Source organism: Phyllobates terribilis, unplaced genomic scaffold, assembly GCF_046119375.1.
Source record: "Phyllobates terribilis strain yellow unplaced genomic scaffold, ASM4611937v1 Scaffold_4__5_contigs__length_816908805, whole genome shotgun sequence".
Lineage (NCBI taxonomy): Eukaryota > Metazoa > Chordata > Amphibia > Anura > Dendrobatidae > Phyllobates > Phyllobates terribilis.
In genome coordinates, this window is record NW_027362764.1 from 588,029,106 (window position 1) to 588,048,837 (window position 19,732).

At 44.4% G+C, this 19,732-nt stretch overlaps 1 protein-coding gene across 1 annotated transcript in view; it reads left to right on the forward strand.

Annotated features, from left to right (window-relative positions):
• Positions 1 to 19,732, forward strand: part of TAF4B (TATA-box binding protein associated factor 4b) — a 147,520-nt gene that overhangs the window by 86,833 nt on the left and 40,955 nt on the right. The window contains exon 9 of the mRNA XM_073676958.1: positions 9,221 to 9,311. Coding sequence (XP_073533059.1) covers positions 9,221 to 9,311 — 91 coding nt within the window. The remainder of the gene's footprint in view (positions 1 to 9,220; positions 9,312 to 19,732) is intronic.

The window sequence follows — 19,732 nt, forward strand, 5'->3', positions numbered from 1 at the left end:
GTTATTCTTCAATGTTACGGGCTTTAAATTCACTCAATGACCCATCTATCTTTTCTGTCCCTTAGTCCTCTAAGCCACAGCACTCTTGGGGCTAAAAAAGATAATTCACAACAACTTCTTTTTGTTCATTTATTGAACGAGATGAACAGTCAGCCTTTATACTCTGATTACTTGAAACCAGAGAAAATGGAGGCCATCATTCAAACACCTAGCCGTGTTGGTGGCTTTGACAGCCATGGTGGTAGTGGCAGTGGAGGTGTTAGACAACGTGCGCACGTTCAGTATTTGGTGAATTTTTTCCCTCCAGTATTTTTATGTCAAAACCAGGAGTGGGTAAAAAATGCAGAAATGGTGACGTGTTTCTATTATACTTTTTTCTCTGACTGACTAACCAAATACTCAGCGTGTGCACGTGGCCTTAGAGTCGTGGCAAATGTAGAGGTAGGAATCGGGTGTGGTGCAGTGCAAAGAGCTTGGCACGTTTCCCACAGTCAAGCAACTTGGCTGGGCTGTGACGCGCAGGAAAACCCTGCCCACAGCCCATCAATCAGCGGGGAGTGCGTCACTGAGTCATTCCCGGCTGCAACCAGAACTTGACGTGGCATCAGCTGATGTCAGAGCCGGCTGCAGCCGGGGGTCACGTGATGCTTGAGTTGTCAGCAATGGTGCCGCTCACAGGCAATAAAGAACAAGCAAGGTATTTGCAAAAAAACTTCTCTTCCCAGTTTAAATAAATTGGAGGAAATTTAAATAGTAGTAGACAACTTGTTTAAGTTGTACCTGGTTAGTGTAGTCACTGGCATACCACTTAATGGACTTCAATGCCTTTTGAGAAATTATAGCATGCACTTGCCCTCGCTGGAAAATGCTCAGCTGCCATTATTTTTCGCAGAAGGAGGTGCCTGCTCTGTGCGCTCACATGCAGAAGACATTTGTTTGCGCTTTCAACTTGGTATTGAATTTGAAAGTGCACTGCAGCATAGACGCATAGAGCAGCAACTATAGACAGGGATAGTACTTGTCTTTCATGACCCACTGGCTGCATATTTTGAGCTGCAGCAATGCATCTCTGCAATCAGGACAAGTGGTAAAGCCTTCCATGTTTGATCATACAAGCTTAAAGGGGTTTTCCCACAAACAAAAGTTATTATTATTAAAAGATCTAGTGAATAAAATTAAGTTCAACAATTGGATGTGTTTGAATAAAATGTTCCTGTGCTGAGATAATCTTATAAATGTGCCCTGCTGTGTACTGTGTAATGGCTGTGTCTGACCGTACAGGAACATGGTCTGATCATACCACATCTCCTGGGTAGTGGGGGAGGAAAAGAGTATACAGACATTACAGCAGGGGATCGCAGCTGATTCTTTCTTTGAGGTAAAATATTGCTTAATAACAAGCATGGAAATGTTTCACCTCACAAACAGCAGGGGATTACAGCTGATTCTAATGTCTGTATACTCTTTTGCTTCCTCCCCTGCCCAGGAGCTGTGGTATGATCAGACCATTTTCCTGTACGGTCAGACACAGCCATTACACAGTACACAGCAGGGGCTCATTTATAAGATTATCTCAGCACAGGGACATTTTACTTAAATACATCCAATTGTTGAACTTTTATTCACAAGATCTTTGAATAATAATAACTTTTGTTCTTGGGAAAACCCCTTTAAGTGCTGCCAAGCTGCTTACAGCTTGTGAGCGGGTACAAAAGCCATACAGCAGATGAGTTGCGACTCTGCATTGCATAGTCAGTCAGTAGAGGCCTGTGAATTCAGTTATTTGTACTTTTTCTGGTATCTGCCTACCTGGTCCTAAAATTTAACCCATCAAGTATGATTCCAGGACAATGTATAGCAAAGGAGCTCGCATACATTGTGCCTTGGTGGCCAGTGATGCTTCTTAGTGACTGAACTTGTGAGGAATTGGCAGTCTGCAACTTTATATCTTCCTGTTCTTCACAATTCTCAAGATAATGCTGCCACTACGTGCCCTTTTTTTCATTCTTTTTCATCAAATCTTTGTGGCCCCCTAGTGAATCCAGAATATTCACCAGAACCCACAGTAAGAAGTGGCAGTTTAGAAATTTTAAATTCACAAGAATAAAAAAAAAACACTTTACAATACATGGCAAGAAGCACATTATAGCCGTGATCTGGCTCGTTCACATGACTCTATTTTCTGTCCAAGTGCTTTCTGTGGAAAAAACAGACTGCTCTTGGACCAATATTATTCAATGGAGCAGTTCAGATGAGCAATGTCCCCCACCCCACACCCCCCAGTGACAATCCCATTCAAGTCTGTGAGTAGAAAAACAATCTGATTCCATACGGAACTACAGTAGAAGATCTGATTTTTTACGGATACACTGCGAAACTGTAAATGGCCCTGTAAATTATTAATAGCTGCTGTAAAAAACAGAATGTACACAGATGACAAGGGAGAAAAAAAATTGTTCCACTTTTCTGGATGAAACAGATTTTTTTTTTTTTTTTTTTTATATACACTCTTGTGAACCTTCCCTAAAGCTGGTATATCGCTGTAACTTAATGTCTTTCTCCCCCTAACTAATACTGTGAACTGCAAATAAGGCTATTATTTTTTAGCATTGCTTACAGCCATTTGGGAAGTAATTTCTGAATACTATCACTAAGTATAGGTGAACAGTTTGTTCTATCATCAGGTTCTGTAACGCATTAAAAGGTTTCAGCTTTTATTTATTTTTCAGCAGCAGAAGGGAAGGAAGGGAGACACAGATCCATTACTAGTGGGGTAGGCGGAGCCCTACAGGATAGTTCACCTCAGATTAGAAAGTGACGACCGGCCCCTCCAGCTTAGGCTCCTCCTACTCCCATGTTCTTCAGTCTAAAATTTGAGGTCACAGAGGATAGTCGCTGCCTTTGCAGCTCCTCAGAAGAATTTTTTATTTTACTCTGGAGACCTGGGCCCCCCGTGGTCTAGAGGTCTCAGGGGGTCTCGGCGCTGCTGGGACCCCTGATCCTCCCCTGGCAGATCTGTGTACCCCCTAAGGAGGTCCCCGCAGAAGCCTGCCGGCCCCGGGGGATACAGGGCGCTCCTGTGGGGTCCCTGCGCGCTCCGCCATGGGGGGAAGCAAAGGGCCACGGCGCCACACATCCCTGGGGGTCCCTGTGGCGCTCAGCTGGGTAAGTGCTCTCTGTGGTCTGAGTCCTTCAGCGGCTGCTGTGGCAGCCGCTGTTACTGTTTTCAAGTGGTGACTGCTTGTTTTGTCCCTGCAGGAGGATATCTCCGCTGCAGGCGTTTGTGTTATCGGCAGGGGAGCAGGGACAGAGGAGCGCGGGCTCCGTTGGTAGCAGCGGCGGGGGGCGTGGCTTCACGCCTCTCTGCTGCCTGTCATCATAGCTCAGACAGGAAGTGCCAGGAAAGCGTGCGCTGGAGCTGTCCCAGCCCCCTCTTCTTCTTCCGACCATTACCTCGTGCTACCTCCTGCTCCCTGCTCCCCGCTCTCTACACCAGACACCGAGCACTGTGTAAGGAAGAGCAGTCACCCCGGCTAGCTGGTGAGTCACTTCTGTTTTTAAGGCAGAAGATTCCTTTCTCGCACTATTGCAGCGCAGAGCACCTTACTGATGGTCTCTTAAGGCAGACAGGGTGTGCTACATACAGCGCTGCTACTTCCCCGCTGAGGGACTCGCACACCACTATCCTTCTAAGGCAAAGGCGTATTGCGTGGTCAGCAGCATTCTGAGGGGTCTGACCTCACCAGGGCAGTTAATCCTTTCTGGACCCTAGTCTGTTAGGTTAACTTTTGCTCTGCAGGCAGCTGGGGTAGCTCTTCTCCCTCTAAGGAGGAGCTTTAACCCTTCAGTGTTTGGGGGTTTTGTGTGTAGGAACAGGCTGTGGTAGCAGAATCACACATCCTCGGTTCCCGTACCCATTGTAATGGGTTGTTACCGCCTTATCCACGACGCTCGCAACTGTGTGGGGGCATGTCGGATCAGGAACCAGGGGGCGTGGACCTCTCTCCCAGTCCGCTTCAGGATCGGTCACGCGTATCTGATACGCCGGGGTCTTCGACGGCGTCAGGTTCGACACTGGTTGGGGGTCTCAGTGATGTTAAAGTGGAAGCGCTCACTCGCTCCATTGACAGTCTGTTTGACCTCCTGGGTCATTGGGTATCAGCTAAGTCCCAACTGATGTCACGAGGCAAGAAGCGCCACAGGCCTGTGGTGGCGCTGTCTCCTCCGCGCAGTGCGTCAGAGGCTTCGGAATCACCGACAGACTCTGCTGGTGATATCTCCGATTCTGATGAAGAGGATCGGCAGGGTCGCTCTGCTTCGCTTTCGGGCCGCGTGGACGCTTTTATTGGGGCTATGCGGGAAGCGTTACAGCTGTCTGAAGAGGTGACGAGGCGCCCTGGCAAGTCGGCCCGGCTGTATCAGGAGTCGCGTCGGGCTCTTTCGACGCTGCCGGCGCACGATGAACTTAACGAGAAAAGAACGCCTGTGTCCGGATAAACGCTTCCAGGGGATGCGGTTTTTTGATGCCCTGTATCCCTGCTCCACGGAGACTATCGCTAATTGGGTCCCCTCTCCTGAAGTGGACGTGCCATTGTCTCAGCTGAGCAAATCCTCTTTGCTTCCTGTTAAAGGGAAGGCGAGTCTACAGGACCCGCTGGATAGAAGGACGGAGTTAGCGACGAAGTCCATCTACGAGGCCGCGGGTCATGGATTCCGAACGGCCTTGGGGGCCATGTGGGCTAGTGAGGCTTCTCTGCGGTGGTTGGATCAGCTGCGGACGGCGTGGCAAGATGGGACTCCGCTGTCTGAGGTGGAAAGGCTCTTCCAGCTGTTGAAAGAGGCAGCCCGATATGGCAGGGACGCAGTGCTGGATGCTACTTCGGTTTTGTCCAGGGCTCAATCCTCGGCCGTCTCAGTCAGGAGAGCACTGTGGCTTAAACAGTGGACTGGAGACGCGGTATCCAAACAAGGTTTGCTGAGTCTGGCATACAAGGGCGGTCAGCTATTTGGTTCGGACCTCACGGAGCTGATTGCTAAGGCCAAGGATTCGGCTTTGCCGCAGCGGAAAGCAGCGGCTTCTACGTCTGGCAAGTCAAGTGCCGGTAGTGGTCGTCGGTCCTTTCAGCCCAGTGGACGGTTCGGTCAGCCATCTTGGAGATCGGGTCGTCCCTCGTCTTCTGGAAAGAAGACCACCCAGAAATCCCGTACACCCTGGAAACAACATTTCCGTCAGGACAAACGGGAGGTTGACAAAAAGCCCGCTAAGGCGGACCGACGCCAGGAACCCCCTCGAGGGCTCTCGGGTGGGAGGTCATCTGCTTCAATTCGGGTCGATTTGGGCGTCCAGCGTATCGGACGCCTGGGTGACTCTGGTTATGTCGGCAGGCTATTTCATAGAGTTTCATTCTCGACCCCCGGACAGATTTCGTCAGTCACGCATCCCGTCCGAGCCCAAGCTGGCTGCCGCACTGCTGCGGGAGCTCGACTCTCTTCTGCAGCAGGGGGTGGTGGTCCCGGTTCCGCCGGAGGACCGGGGAAGGGGGTTTTACTCCAACCTTTTAGTGGTCCCCAAAAAGGAGGACAAGTTTCGCCCCATTCTGGACCTCAAAGAATTGAATGTTCATGTCCGGACCCGGAAATTCCGTATGGAGTCTCTTCGCTCTGTCGTGGCGGCCCTGTCGCAGTACGATTTCTTGGTGTCGATCGACATCCGCGATGCCTATTTGCATGTCCCTATCGGCAGGGCTCACCAGCGCTTCCTGCATTTCGCCATAGGTCAGGCCCATTACCAGTTTGTGGCCCTACCATTCGGGTTGGCCTCGGCGCCCAGGGTTTTTACAAAAATTCTGGCGCCGCTCATGGCGCTCCTTCGAAGGCAAGGAGTTACGATTCTCCCCTACCTGGACGACCTGTTTAATTGTGTCATCCACAGCGGAGGAGGCGGTGACTGCTCGCGATCTCTCCCTTCAGCACCTGGAGGACTTCGGGTGGCTGGTCAATTGGAAGAAGTCGTCTTTGGAGCCGTCGCAGTCAATCCAGTTCTTGGGGATGCTTTTCGACACGGTTCAAGCAGTGGTGTCCCTGCCTCCGGACAAACAAGCGAACCTTCGTCACCATGTCCAGGATATGAGATCGGCGATGGCGATGTCCCTTCGGAAGTGTCTGCACCTTCTGGGTCTGATGATGGCTGCAATGGAAGCGGTACCGTTTGCACAATTTCATTCCCGGGGTCTCCAAAATCTTATTCTGACCCGTTGGGACCGATCGCCGGCTTCGCTAGATCGCTGTGTCTGTATTTCCCGCAGGGTGCGAGAGTCTCTTGGATGGTGGTTACGTCCGGAGGCTTTATCCCTGGGGAAATCTTCCTCCTCCCACTGTGGTCAGTCATTACCACCGATGCCAGCCTGACTGGCTGGGGGAGGGTTTGGAACAATCTCTGGGTTCAGGGGGTCTGGTCGTCAGAGTCGTCGTCTCTGCCGATCAACATCCTGGAGTTGAGAGCGATATTTCTCTGCCTCCGACATTGGACGGTCTCCTTGAGCGGTCTGCTGGTCCGGATTCAAACGGACAATGCGACAGCGGTCGCGTATATCAACCATCAGGGCGGGATGAGGCGTTCCAGACTCATGATGGAGGTCTCTCGGATCCTGGTATGGGCCGAGTCCAGGGTCCCAGCCATCTCCGCGATTCACATCCCAGGAGTGCTGAATATCACGGCGGACTTCCTCAGTCGCGAGCAGGTGGATCCCGGAGAATGGAGTCTTCATCCGGAAGTTTTTACACTGCTGTGCTCCCGTTGGGGGACTCCCCAGGTGGACTTGATGGCATCCAGGCTGAACGCCAGGGTTCCGACGTTCATGTCCAGGTACAGGGACCCGGAGGCTGTGGCGGTAGATGCTCTAGTGGCCCCGTGGGACCAGATCGAGCTGATCTACGTGTTTCCGCCGGTATCCTTGCTTCCTCTGGTCATCCGGCGGATCAAACTCGAACGAATTCTGGCAATTTTGGTGGCGCCAGATTGGCCGCAGAGGGCGTGGTATTCAACGCTGGTGTCTCTTCTGGCGGCGCCTCCGTTTCCACTGCCTCTTCGCCCGGACCTGTTAACCCAAGGGCCCATTCGTCATCCGGACCTGAAGTCGCTTTGTTTGACGGCGTGGCACTTGAGACCGAGATCTTAACCCGTCGTGGGTTTTCGGCCGAGGTCATTGCCACCTTGCGGGCGGCCAGAGGTCCAGCTACGACTAGGATTTATCACAGAACTTGGGAGGCCTTCTATTCATGGTGTTCTGGATCGTCAAGGAACCCGAGGGTTTTTTCCATTCCCAACTTATTGGCTTTTCTGCAATGTGGTTTGGCCAAGGGTCTGGCGGTTGGAGCCTTGCACTCGTTGGATTTGGTGCGGGCTTTGAAGTTCTATCTTTCAATCACGCAAGGGTTTCGGAAGTCGGACTCTTTTTGTGATTCCTGCTGGTCGTCGGCGTGGTCAGCGGGCCTCCAAGGACACTATAGCTCGGTGGATACGTTCGGCTATCCTGGAAGCGTACCGGCTCAAGGGCGAGCCTTGTCCGGTTAAGGTTCGAGCTCATTCCACGAGAGCTGTTGGTTTGTCGTGGGCTTTTCAGCAGGGGGCCTCGGCAGCGCAGCTCCGTTCACACTTTTACTAAATTTTATAAAGTGGACGTGAGTGCTTCCGCCAATGCGGCCTTGTGACGCAGGGTCCTGCAGGCGGCGGTGGTTTAGGTTATCTCTTTATCTAGTTTTGCCGCTTGTTGCGCGCTTGACTAAGTTGTTGGGGTGTTGGCGATTCTGCCACTGTTTCCCACCCTTGAGTTCTGGACTGCTTTGGGACGTCCCACTAGTAATGGATCTGTGTCTCCCTTCTTTCCTTTCTGCTGCTGAAAGACGGATTTTGGTAAGACCTTACCTGTAAAATCCTTTTCAGCGAAGGAAGGAAGGGAGACACAGCACCCTCCCATGGCAGAAGTGCATTGTTTTCTAGATGCGGCGCGACCCCTTTCTGATGGTGGTCATCTGGGCGGGGGTTGGCGCGCTAGGGCTCTGTTCCAGCATTGCCAGCTCATCGCAGTTGTCAGGTCCAGTGAGTAGTGCCTGGGACTGTGTGTTTTTTCTGGTATATGCATAACCTGTTCTCTCGCATTTCTGAATTTTCGGAAGGGGTTGTGTTGTTCCGCTGGTGTTGTCTGCTCTTCCTTAGCTTGTGTACAGACTGAAGAACATGGGAGTAGGAGGAGCCTAAACTGGAGGGGCCGGTCGTCACTTTTTCTAATCTGAGGTGAACTATCCTGTGGGGCTCCGCCTACCCACTAGTAATGGATCTGTGTCTCCCTTCCTTCCTTCGCTGATAGGATTTTACAGGTAAGGTCTTACTAAAATCCGTCTTTCTTTAACAGCATTGTGTATTAGCAGCTAGTTTAAGCGACATGAATCCCTCCACTACTCTTCACACATATTTGAGCAGTGACCATTTTTTAGAATTTAGTCTGTGAATACCAGAACAATAAGTATGAAACAAAGCAAGGTGTTACTGGAGTGTAGACTTTTGGCTTTAATTCCAGGAGTTTTCTGTAATACTACTGTATTTTCTATGTTGCTAATTCAAATTTTTATATATAATTTTTTTAATTTAAAAGGAAAGCAAAAAAGTTTGAATTAAAGCTGAAAGTCTACTTTTTCACCACCTCTTGATAACTTTGTTTAAAAATCCCCTGTATTTGTGTCCAAACTGTACGTATGCAATATAATTACTGTATCCGTAATATAGATGCACATAGTGGACTCAAGGCAGTTTTGATGTTTGTTCTTGTGAGGGTCATTGAATTACAACTATAATCCATTATCCATAATACCCCCTCTCGCTTTCCCCGATCATGCATACATGTCAGATATTTGTTAAATGACAAATGTTGTGCAAGAATCAATAACCACAAGTTGATTGAGATCAGATTTTGGAGGACGCCTTGTTTTAAACCACACTTGATTGTAAATGTAAAGCTCTCTTAATCAGTGTTAATATATAGAGATGTTTTTATATATCGGCAGACAATATACATTTTTTTTTTTTTGCAGTTGATTGAAAAATGTAGGAAATTATTTAATGTGTCTTTTATAAGAAACGTTATTAGATCTTGATCTTTAGGTCATGTAGCCATTTTTTTAAACATTAGTTAATTGATCTTCTCTGTTTCTTTTTCCTTTCAAGCATCAGTTGTAAAACATATCACCGTACCAGGAAATAAAGTTCTATCCCTGCAAGCATCTATTCTTCCCATTAAAGAGGCTGCATGCTTCAGGTAATAAGACCCTCAGGTGTCAGGGACCTATAACTTTCTGTAGTGTGTGAAAATGCAGGTCAGATTTTGCAGGCAAGTGTTTGAACATACCTTGCACATAATTAAGATTTTTCAAATCATGTTCCTAAAATATAATTGAAAAAAAACAATATCCGTCCCTTCTTGTGGTGCTCATGTCAAGAAAAGGACATCCTTCCCCTCTCTCCCAGGCTGTACATTGCACAGAGACTCTTTCCCTGCTTCAGCCGCTCACATATGTGACTTGGCTGCACCAAAAGTCTTGTATGCAGCATTCGGATGTCAAGTATGTTGCAGACAGTGGGGGAAAAAAAGGCATGTATGAGATTTGAACACTGCTATTTTCACAAGCATGATGTAAAAATACGTGACTCTTTAAGAGTAAAAGGGCCAAATTATTTTTATTTTTTTATCTAAACTTTTGTGCAGATTTAGATAAAAAAAAAAAAAAAAAAGTTTATATACTGTACCCTTTTATTTTGCCCTTTTTATTCTCCCTGAATAAAATGTTTTTTTTTTTTTTATATAATGTGTTTTGTATATGTGTATTACATATATATTATGCAGTACTGTGCAAGTGTTTCAGGCAGGTGTGGAAAAATTGCTGCAGAGTAAGAATGCTTTTAAACAAATAGAAGTGCTAATAGTTAAGCTTTATCAACTTAAAAAAAAAATAAAAAAAAATGCAAAAGCGAAATCTATATCAAATCAATATTTGGTGCGACCAGTCTTTGCCTTCAAAACTGCATCAATTATTTTAGGTAAATTTGCTAACAGTTTTTGAAGGATTTCTGCAGAGAGGTGGCTCCAAACATCTTGGAGAACTAACCCCATAGCTTTTGCGTATGTAGGCTTGCACAAATATTTGGGATCCTTGTCCTGCTGCAGAATAAATTTGGAATCAGTTGCCTTCCTGACGGTATTGCATGGTGCATAGGTATCTACCTTTAATCTCTCAGCATTTAGAAAACCATTAATCTTGTGCAAATTCACAACTCCATGTGCTGAAATGCAGCCCCAAACTTGCAAAGAACCTCCATCATGCTTCACTGTTTCCTGAAGACACTTATCGTACCGCTCTCCAGCCTTTCGGCTAACAAACTGCCTCCTGTTACAGCCAAATATTTCATTTTAACTCCAGTCCAAATCACCTGCAGCCATTTTTCTGCATCCCAATTTCTTTATCTTTGTGCGTTGCACCCCGAATGAAGCTGCTGTGAAACGTGTCGGGTGGATGGTGGGTGAGCCTATGCACTCCTTGTTGCCTCTTCGGGTATAGTTGGGAATCATTTTTTTTCATCGGGGCATTATCTATTTTGTCTACACAGACTTTAATTATTTACATGTTCTTTTTCTGTTGCCCCATATTAGGTTATTTGGTATTGCTCGTCTGTAATTCCTTAACATCATACTGTTATTTTTTTTCATGTGTGTTATACTTTGACTTTTTTTTTTTTTTGGGCTCACGCATCATCTTTCCTTGTCTATGTATTTTTAGCATCATATTGATACATACACTACCCTTCAGAAGTTTGGTGTTACCCAGACAATTTTGTGTTTTCCATGAAAACTCATACTTTATTTATCAAATGAGTTGCAAAATGATTAGAAAATATAGTCCAGACATTGACAAGGTTAGAAATAATGATTTTTTATTAGAATAATTTTCTCCTTCAAACTTTGCTTTCGTCCCTTTGCAGCAATTACAGCATTGCAGACCTTTGGCATTCTAGCTGTTAATTTGCTGAGGTAATCTTGAGAAATTTCACCCCATGCTTCCTGAAGCCCCTCCCACAAGTTGGATTGGCTTGATGGGCACTTCTTGCGTACCATATGGTCAAGCTGCTCCCACAACAGCTCAATTGGGTTGAGATCTGGTGACTGCGCTGGCCACTCCATTACAGATAGAATACCAGCTGCCTGCTTCCTCCCTAAATAATTCATGCATAATTTGGAGGTGTGCTTTTAGTCATTGTCCTGTTGTAGGATGAAATTGGCTCCAATCAAGCGCTGTCCACAGGGTATGGCATGGCGTTGCAAAATGGAGTGATAGCCTTCCTTATTCAAAATCCCATTTACCTTGTACAAATCTCCCACTTGACCAGCACCAAAGCAACCCCAGATCATCACATTACCTCCACCATGCTTGACAGATGGTGTCAGCCAGCATCTTATCAGTTCTGCGTTTCACAAATGTTCTTCTGTGTTATCCAAACACCTCAAACTTTGATTAGTCTGTCCATAAAACTTTTGTCCAATCTTCCTCTGTCCAATGTCTGTGTTCTTTTGCCCATATTAATCTTTTCCTTTTATTAACCAGTCTCGGATAAGGATTTTTCTTTGCCACTTTGCCCTGAAGGCCAGCATCCCGGAGTCGCCTCTTTACTGTAGACATTGACACTGGCGTTTTGCGTGTACTATTTAATGAAGCTGCCCGTTGAGGAGCTGTGAGGCATCGATTTCTCAAACTAGAGACTCTAATATAGTTGTCTTGTTGCTGAGTTGTGCAGCGGGGCCTCCCACTTCTCTTTCTACTCTGGTTAGAGCCTGTTTGTGCTCTCCTCTGAAGGGAGTAGTACACACCGTTGTAGGAAATCTTCAGTTTCTTGGCAATTTCTCGCATGGAATAGCCTTCATTTCTAAGAACAAGAATAGACTGTCGAGTTTCACATGAAAGTTCTCTTTTTCTGGCCATTTTGAGAGTTTCATAGAACAAACAAATGTAATGCTCCAGATTCTCAACTAGCTCAAAGGAAGGTCAATTTTATAACTTCTCAAATCAGCCAACCCAGCTGGGCTAACATACTTGTGCAAGGGTTTTCTAAACATCCATTAGCCTTATTACACACTTAGCAAACACAATGTAACATTAAAACACTGGAGAGGTGGTTGTTGGAAATGGGCCTCTATACACCTATGTAGATATTGCAATAAAAACAAGACGTTTGCAGCTAGTATAGTCATTTACCACATTAACAATGTATAGTGTATTTCTGTAACTTCATTGAAAAAAAAATGTGCTTTTCTTTCAAAAATAATGAAATTTCTAAATGACCCCAAACTTATTTGTGTGTGTGTTATATAAAATGTATTTTAAAATGATCTAAATAAAATTTATATATTTTAATAAGATTTTCCTTGCATCCTGCACTTTCCTTTTTTGGTTCATATCTGTTGAGTGCAGTGGGATGACTTAATCACAAACCTTGAGCTGCAGCTCTTTGATTTCTTCAGCTTGGCTTTTTGGCTGCAATTCTTCTTTTGGCCAGCCTTCTCCAAACAGTAGATGTGAATGACTGGTTCAGTTCTGCGTTGATGGCACTATAGGTCATATTCCAAGTTCGAAGGGATATTTGCATAATCTGTCTTTATCTGCTGCAGTAAGTTTCCTTGGCTTACCATTGAGTGTATAGACTTTAACATTGCCCATTTCTTGGTCTGTCTTCAAAAGAGCTTGGACAGCAGATCTTGAAACCCCCCCAATATATGATATATTAACTTCTTCAATGTAGCTGCCTTGTGCCATAATAAAAATTTTACACTGATATTCCTTCAACCAAGGAAAATGCTTTTCCAGTCATTTTATAATATTATATATACTCTTGTATTGTTTGCCTGAGTTCCCTTCTCTGCCTCTTCCAGCTTTTTCCAGACTATCCCTTTATGGTGTAGTTCTGGGTCCTGTGAAGGTCCATGACCCATCTAATGCAGCACTCATCTTGTACTGTCTGAAGATGTATTTTTGCATGATTGTCTTGATAACAAATGATTGGTCAGTCAAGTGAAAACTAGACTGTGATAAAGTAACTAATTTGGGATCATACTTAAAAACTTGAGATTCACTCTTCTTTCTAATGGGTATAGCAGCGTGCTGGAGAAAAATGCGTAGTAAGGTTTGTATGCAGCAGGATTCCATCACTGCTGAGCAGGAGCCTGTAAGCTATATTTATACTTTTTGACAGTATTTCAGTCTTTATTGCAGAAGTAATTAAACCATTCATGACTAATCTAGACTATGAAGCATGCACACACCACATTCCAAATTATTATGCAGATTGGATTTAAGTAAGATGTAACTTTTAGTTTTACAAATAAACTCATGGATGGTATTTTGTCTAAGGCCTCTTTGGATCACATCATATTAAGCAGGCCACTGGTATCAAGCAATATGGGAAAGAAAAGGATCTTTCTGCTTCCGAAAAGTGTCAAATAGTGCAATGCCTTGGACAAGGTGTAAAAACATTAGATATTGCATGAAAACTTAAGCATGATCATAGTACTGTGAGGAGATTTGTGGCTGATACAGAACACACAGGTTCGTGCAGATGAAGACCTAATGAGGAAGGTTTCTGCCAGACAAATTCATCGGATTAAGAGAGCAGCTGCTAAAATACCATTACACAGCAGAAAGTTATTTGAAGCTGCTAGTGACTGGAGTCACGCGAACCACAAGGTGAAGGATCCTCCAGAGGCTTGCGGTTGTGTCTAAATCTACTATTTGTCCACCCCTAAACAGTGGTCACAAGCAGAGACAGTTGCATTGGGCCCAGGCATACATGAAGACTAATTTTAAAACAGTCTTGTTTACAGATGCATGCTGTGCAACCCTGGATGGAGTTGTGGATGACCACCATGCTCCAACAACGCTGCGGCATCAGCAAGGAGGTGGCAGACTTAGGAAGAAACCATGGGGGGGGGGGGGCTAGTAGGCCTCTTTTAGGATCCTTGAAGGTGTGAAAATTACCTAAGCAAAGTATATAAGAGTTTCTGACTGACCACTTATTTCCATGGTACAAAAATAACAACTGTGCCATCCGTAGCAGAATCCTCTTCATGCTTGACAATGCACAATCTCATGTTGCAAAGAATACCTCTGAGATATTGGCTGCTATGAGCATAAAAAGGAGAGAAACTCATGTTGTGGCCACCATCCTCCCCTAACCTCAACCCTGTTGAGAACCTTTTTGGCTTATCCTCAAACAAAATGGCTATGAAGGTGGGAGGCCGTTCACATCTAAACAGCAGCTCTGGGAGGCTATTCTGACATCCTGCAAAGAAATTAAGCACAATAAGGCTATGTTCACAAGTAGGAGAAAAAAAGGTGGGGTTTAGGGGGGGTTCCAGCATCCGCTAAATGTGTAGAGTTGAAACATGACTTTTAATTGAAAAAGATTAAAAATGTGAAAGCAAAAACATACCAAAAAATAAGTAGGGGGGAAGGGGATGGGTAGACATGGGGTGGGAGGGAGGAAAAAAAATAAAAGGACACGGGTCTACGTGTTTCAAGCTGTGAAGCTCAGTCCTGACCAAATGTTCACATGTCCAGTAAAGATCCATTAGAACTGATCCAGCAGCAGTCTGTAGACAAAACTTGTGCAAACACAGCAAAGATCTGTTTAAAAAATGGACTAAAAAGTTGTATCTGTTTTTTTAACATTGAAGTCTATGGAAAACGGATCCGTTAATTAGCCATCCTTTTTCTTCCATTTGTAACAGATCCAGTAAGCAGAAAACTGATCCTTTTTCAAGTGAAAGAGAAATGGATGGTTAATTAACGGATCCGTTTTCCATAGATTTCAACGTGAAAAAAAAAAAAATGGATCCAGCAGAGATCAATTTTTAAAAAGTTGTCTGCACTTTTTTTTTTTTTTCCCAACAGATTGTGGCTGAATCTATTCTAACGGATCATTACGGACATGTGAACAGAGCCTTATGACTCACATGTTCAACGGATGCAAGAATTGTGAAGGTGATAACATAGGATCCCTTCTTTGATAACATGTAACTTGAACTTGGTGTGTTAGAGAAGTTGTCCACCTCTTTTACATTGATGGCCTAAGCAATGTTTGATCAGCCGGGATCCGACATCTATTGATTTGAATAGGAGGCGGATATGCAGTGCCCTGAGGCGGCCGCTGCAAGTAGATGGCCAGCTCTGCAAGTACCCTAAGTACTGACGGCCGCCGCCGACACTAATAACCGCTGATTGGCGGGGGTGCCTGGTGTCAGACACCAGCCGATCATCAATGGAAAAGTTGTGAACAACCTATTTTATGATGTTTTTTGATTGAAAAAGCTTTTGATTTCAGTAAATGTATAATACAAAGTTATGTTGTGGTACCGTGTTAGCCAGAAAAATCGATGTAAATACTTTTATGCCCAAAAATGACAAGTATTCTCGGAGTGATACCTTTATTGGCTAACCAGAAAAAATATACACTACCGTTCAAAAGTTTGGGGTCATTTAGAAATGTCATTATTTTTTAAAGAAAAGCACTTTTTTTTTTCAATGAAGCTAACATTAAATGAATCAGAAATACACTCTATACATTGTTAATGTGGTAAATGACTATTCTAGCTTCAAACGTCTTGTTTTTATTGCAATATCTACATAGGTGTAAAGAGGCCCATTTCCAACAACCACCTCTCCAGTGTTTTAATGTTACATTGTGTTTGCTAAGTGTGTAATAAGGCTAATGGATGTTTAGAAAACCCTTGCACAAGTATGTTAGCCCAGCTGGGTTGGCTGATTTGAGAAGCTATAAAATTGACCTTCCTTTGAGCTAGTTGAGAATCTGGAGCATTACATTTGTTTGTTATATGAAACTCTCAAAATGGCCAGAAAAAGAGAACTTTCATGTGAAACTCGACAGTCTATTCTTGTTCTTAGAAATGAAGGCTATTCCATGCGAGAAATTGCCAAGAAACTGAAGATTTCCTACAACTGTGTGTACTACTCCCTTCAGAGGAGAGCACAAACAGGCTCTAACCAGAGTAGAAAGAGAAGTGGGAGGCCCCGCTGCCCAATCAGCAACAAGACAACTATATTAGAGTCTCTAGTTTGAGAAATCGACTCCTCACAGCTCCTCAACTGGTAGCTTCATTAAATAGTGCATGCAAAACGCCAGTGTCAATGTCTACAGTAAAGAGGCGGCTCCGGGATGCTGCCTTCAGGGCAAAGTGGCAAAGAAAAAGCCATATCTGAGACTGGCTAATAAAAGGAAAAGATTAATATGGGCAAAAGAACACAGACATTGGACAGAGGAAGATTGGACAAAAGTTTTATGGACAGACTAATCAAAGTTTGAGGTGTTTGGATAACACAGAAGAACATTTGTGAAACGCAGAACATCTGAAAAGATCCTGGCTGACACCATCTGTCAAGCATGGTGGAGGTAATGTAATGATCTGGGGTTGCTTTGGTGCTGGTAAAGGGGGAGATTTGGACAAGGTAAATGGGATTTTGAATAAGAAGGCTATCACTCCATTTTGCAATGCCATGCCATACCCTGTGGACAGCGCTTGATTGGAGCCAATTTCATCCTACAACAGGACAATGACCCAAAGCACACCTCCAAATTATGCATGAACTATTTAGGGAAGAAGCAGGCAGCTGGTATTCTATCTGTAATGGAGTGGCCAGCGCAGTCACCAGATCTCAACCCCATTGAGCTGTTGTGGGAGTAGCTTGACTGTATCGTACGCAAAAAGTGCCCATCAAGCCAATCCAACTTGTGGGAGGGGCTTCAGGAAGCATGGGGGGAAATTTCTCAAGATTACCTCAGCAAATTAACAGCTAGAATGCCAAAGGTCTGCAATGTTGTAATTGCTGCAAAGGGAGCATTCCTTGACGAAAGCAAAGTTTTAAGGAGAAAATTATTCTTTCAAATAAAAATCATTATTTCTAACCTTGTCAATGTCTGGACTATAATTTCTATAAATTTTGCAACTCATTTGATTAAATAAAAGTATGAGTTTTCATGGAAAACACAATTGTCTGGGTGACCCCAAACTTTTGAACAGTAGTGTGTATATATACAAGCTTTCAGAGTGCAGAGGCCCCTTGGCTGAAGAAGGGGCCTCTGCGCTCTGAAAGATTGCATATATATATTTTTTGTGGTTAGCCAAGAAAGGTATTACTCCGAGAATACTCGTCATTTATGTAAATGAGCTGGGGTCGGACACTGATCTGCATGAGAATCTGCCTCCAGTGATTATTTGAAATAAAGGGAATTTTACCAGTGTGAGACATGTAACTAAACACAGAGCAGTAACCTTGAACTCTGGCTTCTTGCAAACACATTTTTTGCAGCTTTCTGAGCTCTGCTGAATTGTAACAAAATTGCAACCCTGTGAGATGGAAGCTGAGAGGAACCTGTGGATGTGTCAGGTATAATCACACACAGATCTGCAGTGAGATCAGGAGAGTAGAGAGCGGCCATTACATATCACACTGGTAACGTCTCCTTCATGTAAAATAATCTCTGGAGGCAGATTCTCATGCAGATCAGTGTCAGTCCCATAGCCTGGAACAGCTCATTTACAGTACATATAAGAAAAACATTGATTTCTCTGGAATAAGACATCAGATCACAGATATCAAGGTATCATTTTATTCAGCTTCCTATGACCTACATGCCCATGTAGACTACTTAGGGGGGACGATCCTACTGACAGATTGATTTTAATATATGAATTATTAACCCATTATACTCTCATAGTACCTCTTTTGATTCTTATTTTATCCTTATACCAATTAGAGCATGATCTTTGTGGTCCCCAAGAGATGATACCTTCCATTCCAGACTGGATTTTGTACTCCCTGGTATGGGGAGACGTTGGATATTCCTCACTTCATTCCATATCTTCAGGGTTCCACAACTGCCATGTGCTCCAATTACTCCTGCACTATAGAATTATAGGTTGGAGGTCATTTTAGTATGTGTCTCATCCAGCAATTGTGGGCATTGCTTGGATTACTAATGTCTTCAAGTAGGACATATTATTTGACCAGTTTATTGTCCCAGTCCTTTGTGAAAACCTCATTAAGGGAGTAAATCACATACAATAAACTAAGGAGACGGTGAGATTTCCAACTCCTGAATTCAGACAGAGGGCTGAACATTTTGCCGCGGCTCAAATCGAGGTTCTGGGATATGTTTGTCTTTTTAAGGGCGACCTAATCACCAGGCTACAAGGAATGAGTTCTTTCCTTTTGAGTCAGGAGTTGAAATGAAGGAGAAAAGTTATGAGTGCAAGCTAATTGTTGCTGCAACAAGGTCATGTAGCTTGTGAGATCACTATGCAGAACTGTCTTTCTATGTGGGGTTGTGTGCACTGACTTCAATGCTAAGGGAAGGCACTCTGTCCATGGCTTCACCATCTCCTCTATGGATTTCTGTACCTTTTAACTTTGAAATACCGTTTAGTTTCTCCACTTTGCCACTGCTCAGTGGGTGGTATGGAGTACGGACAGCATTTATAGACCTCATCACATCGGGCTCACAATCTAAATTCACTATTAGTATGCCTTTGGAGTGTTAGAGGAAAGTACCTGGAGGAAACCCAGGCAAATGCAGGGAGACCATACAGACTCCTTGCAGATGTTGTGCTTTGTTGGGTTTTGAACCCAGGACCCCAGTGCTGCAATGCAACAGTGCTAAAAACTGACCCACCATGCTGCTCTATCACTTCAGGAACCCATGTGGGCGGAAAACTTCCTGCATGAGCTTTTTAGCAGTGGTTTTTGCTTTTTCACTTCTGACAGTGTAGGTCACTGGCCAACCAGAGAAAAGGTCAAAACACACAAGTACGTACTCTTATACAAAAATATTAAGTGACCTGTTTTCTTGTAACATTGGTGCATGTAATCTGTTAATTGTATTTTTGTCTTGGCATTTTTATCTTTGAGGAACATGTTGTAATAATGTGATTTGTCATGAACACGAAGTTCATTCATGATTGTTATTGGAGCATACGTATTATTATTCTCTCTGTTTATGATTAAGGGCAGTAAATTTCAAAGCACATGTCATGTACCTATTTTAATGTTTTCAAATAAGAAAATAGATTTTATGGACTGCTGGATTTTCTGAAATCTTTACTTGATTTGACTCTGAGCCTTCGAGAAATCAAGAGCACCCATTACACAAGGGACACAGACTTGCCTTTGTGGGTGTAACATGCAGCAATAAGTTCCCTTTCTCTTGTGTACGTACTCGTATACACCTACCTTGGGCAACTGGATATAGTCATTTTGCGTTCACTGAAATGGCTAGTCTGATCTCTGGGTGCACCTGGCAGGTACCTTTTACTGTTTTACCTGGGTTATGACAGGCAAAAATGATGCAGCTCTGTATAAACCTGATGACAACATTGTTGAATCCCAAGCAACCCACGAATTGGAGACAGTAGCGCGTACATCGTCCTTAGAAGCATGTACTTTGCCATGGGACAGATGAGCCATCATCACTGTTCCGGTCTGTAGCTCCTGAATGACCTCAACTGTTATGCAGGGGTATAACGAAAGGAGGACCGCCAGCTTGGCAGCCTTGTCAGCCTTTCGGGTTGCCAGTTGCCTTGACTACGATCTCTGATTTGAGCCTTCACTTTTATTATGGCCA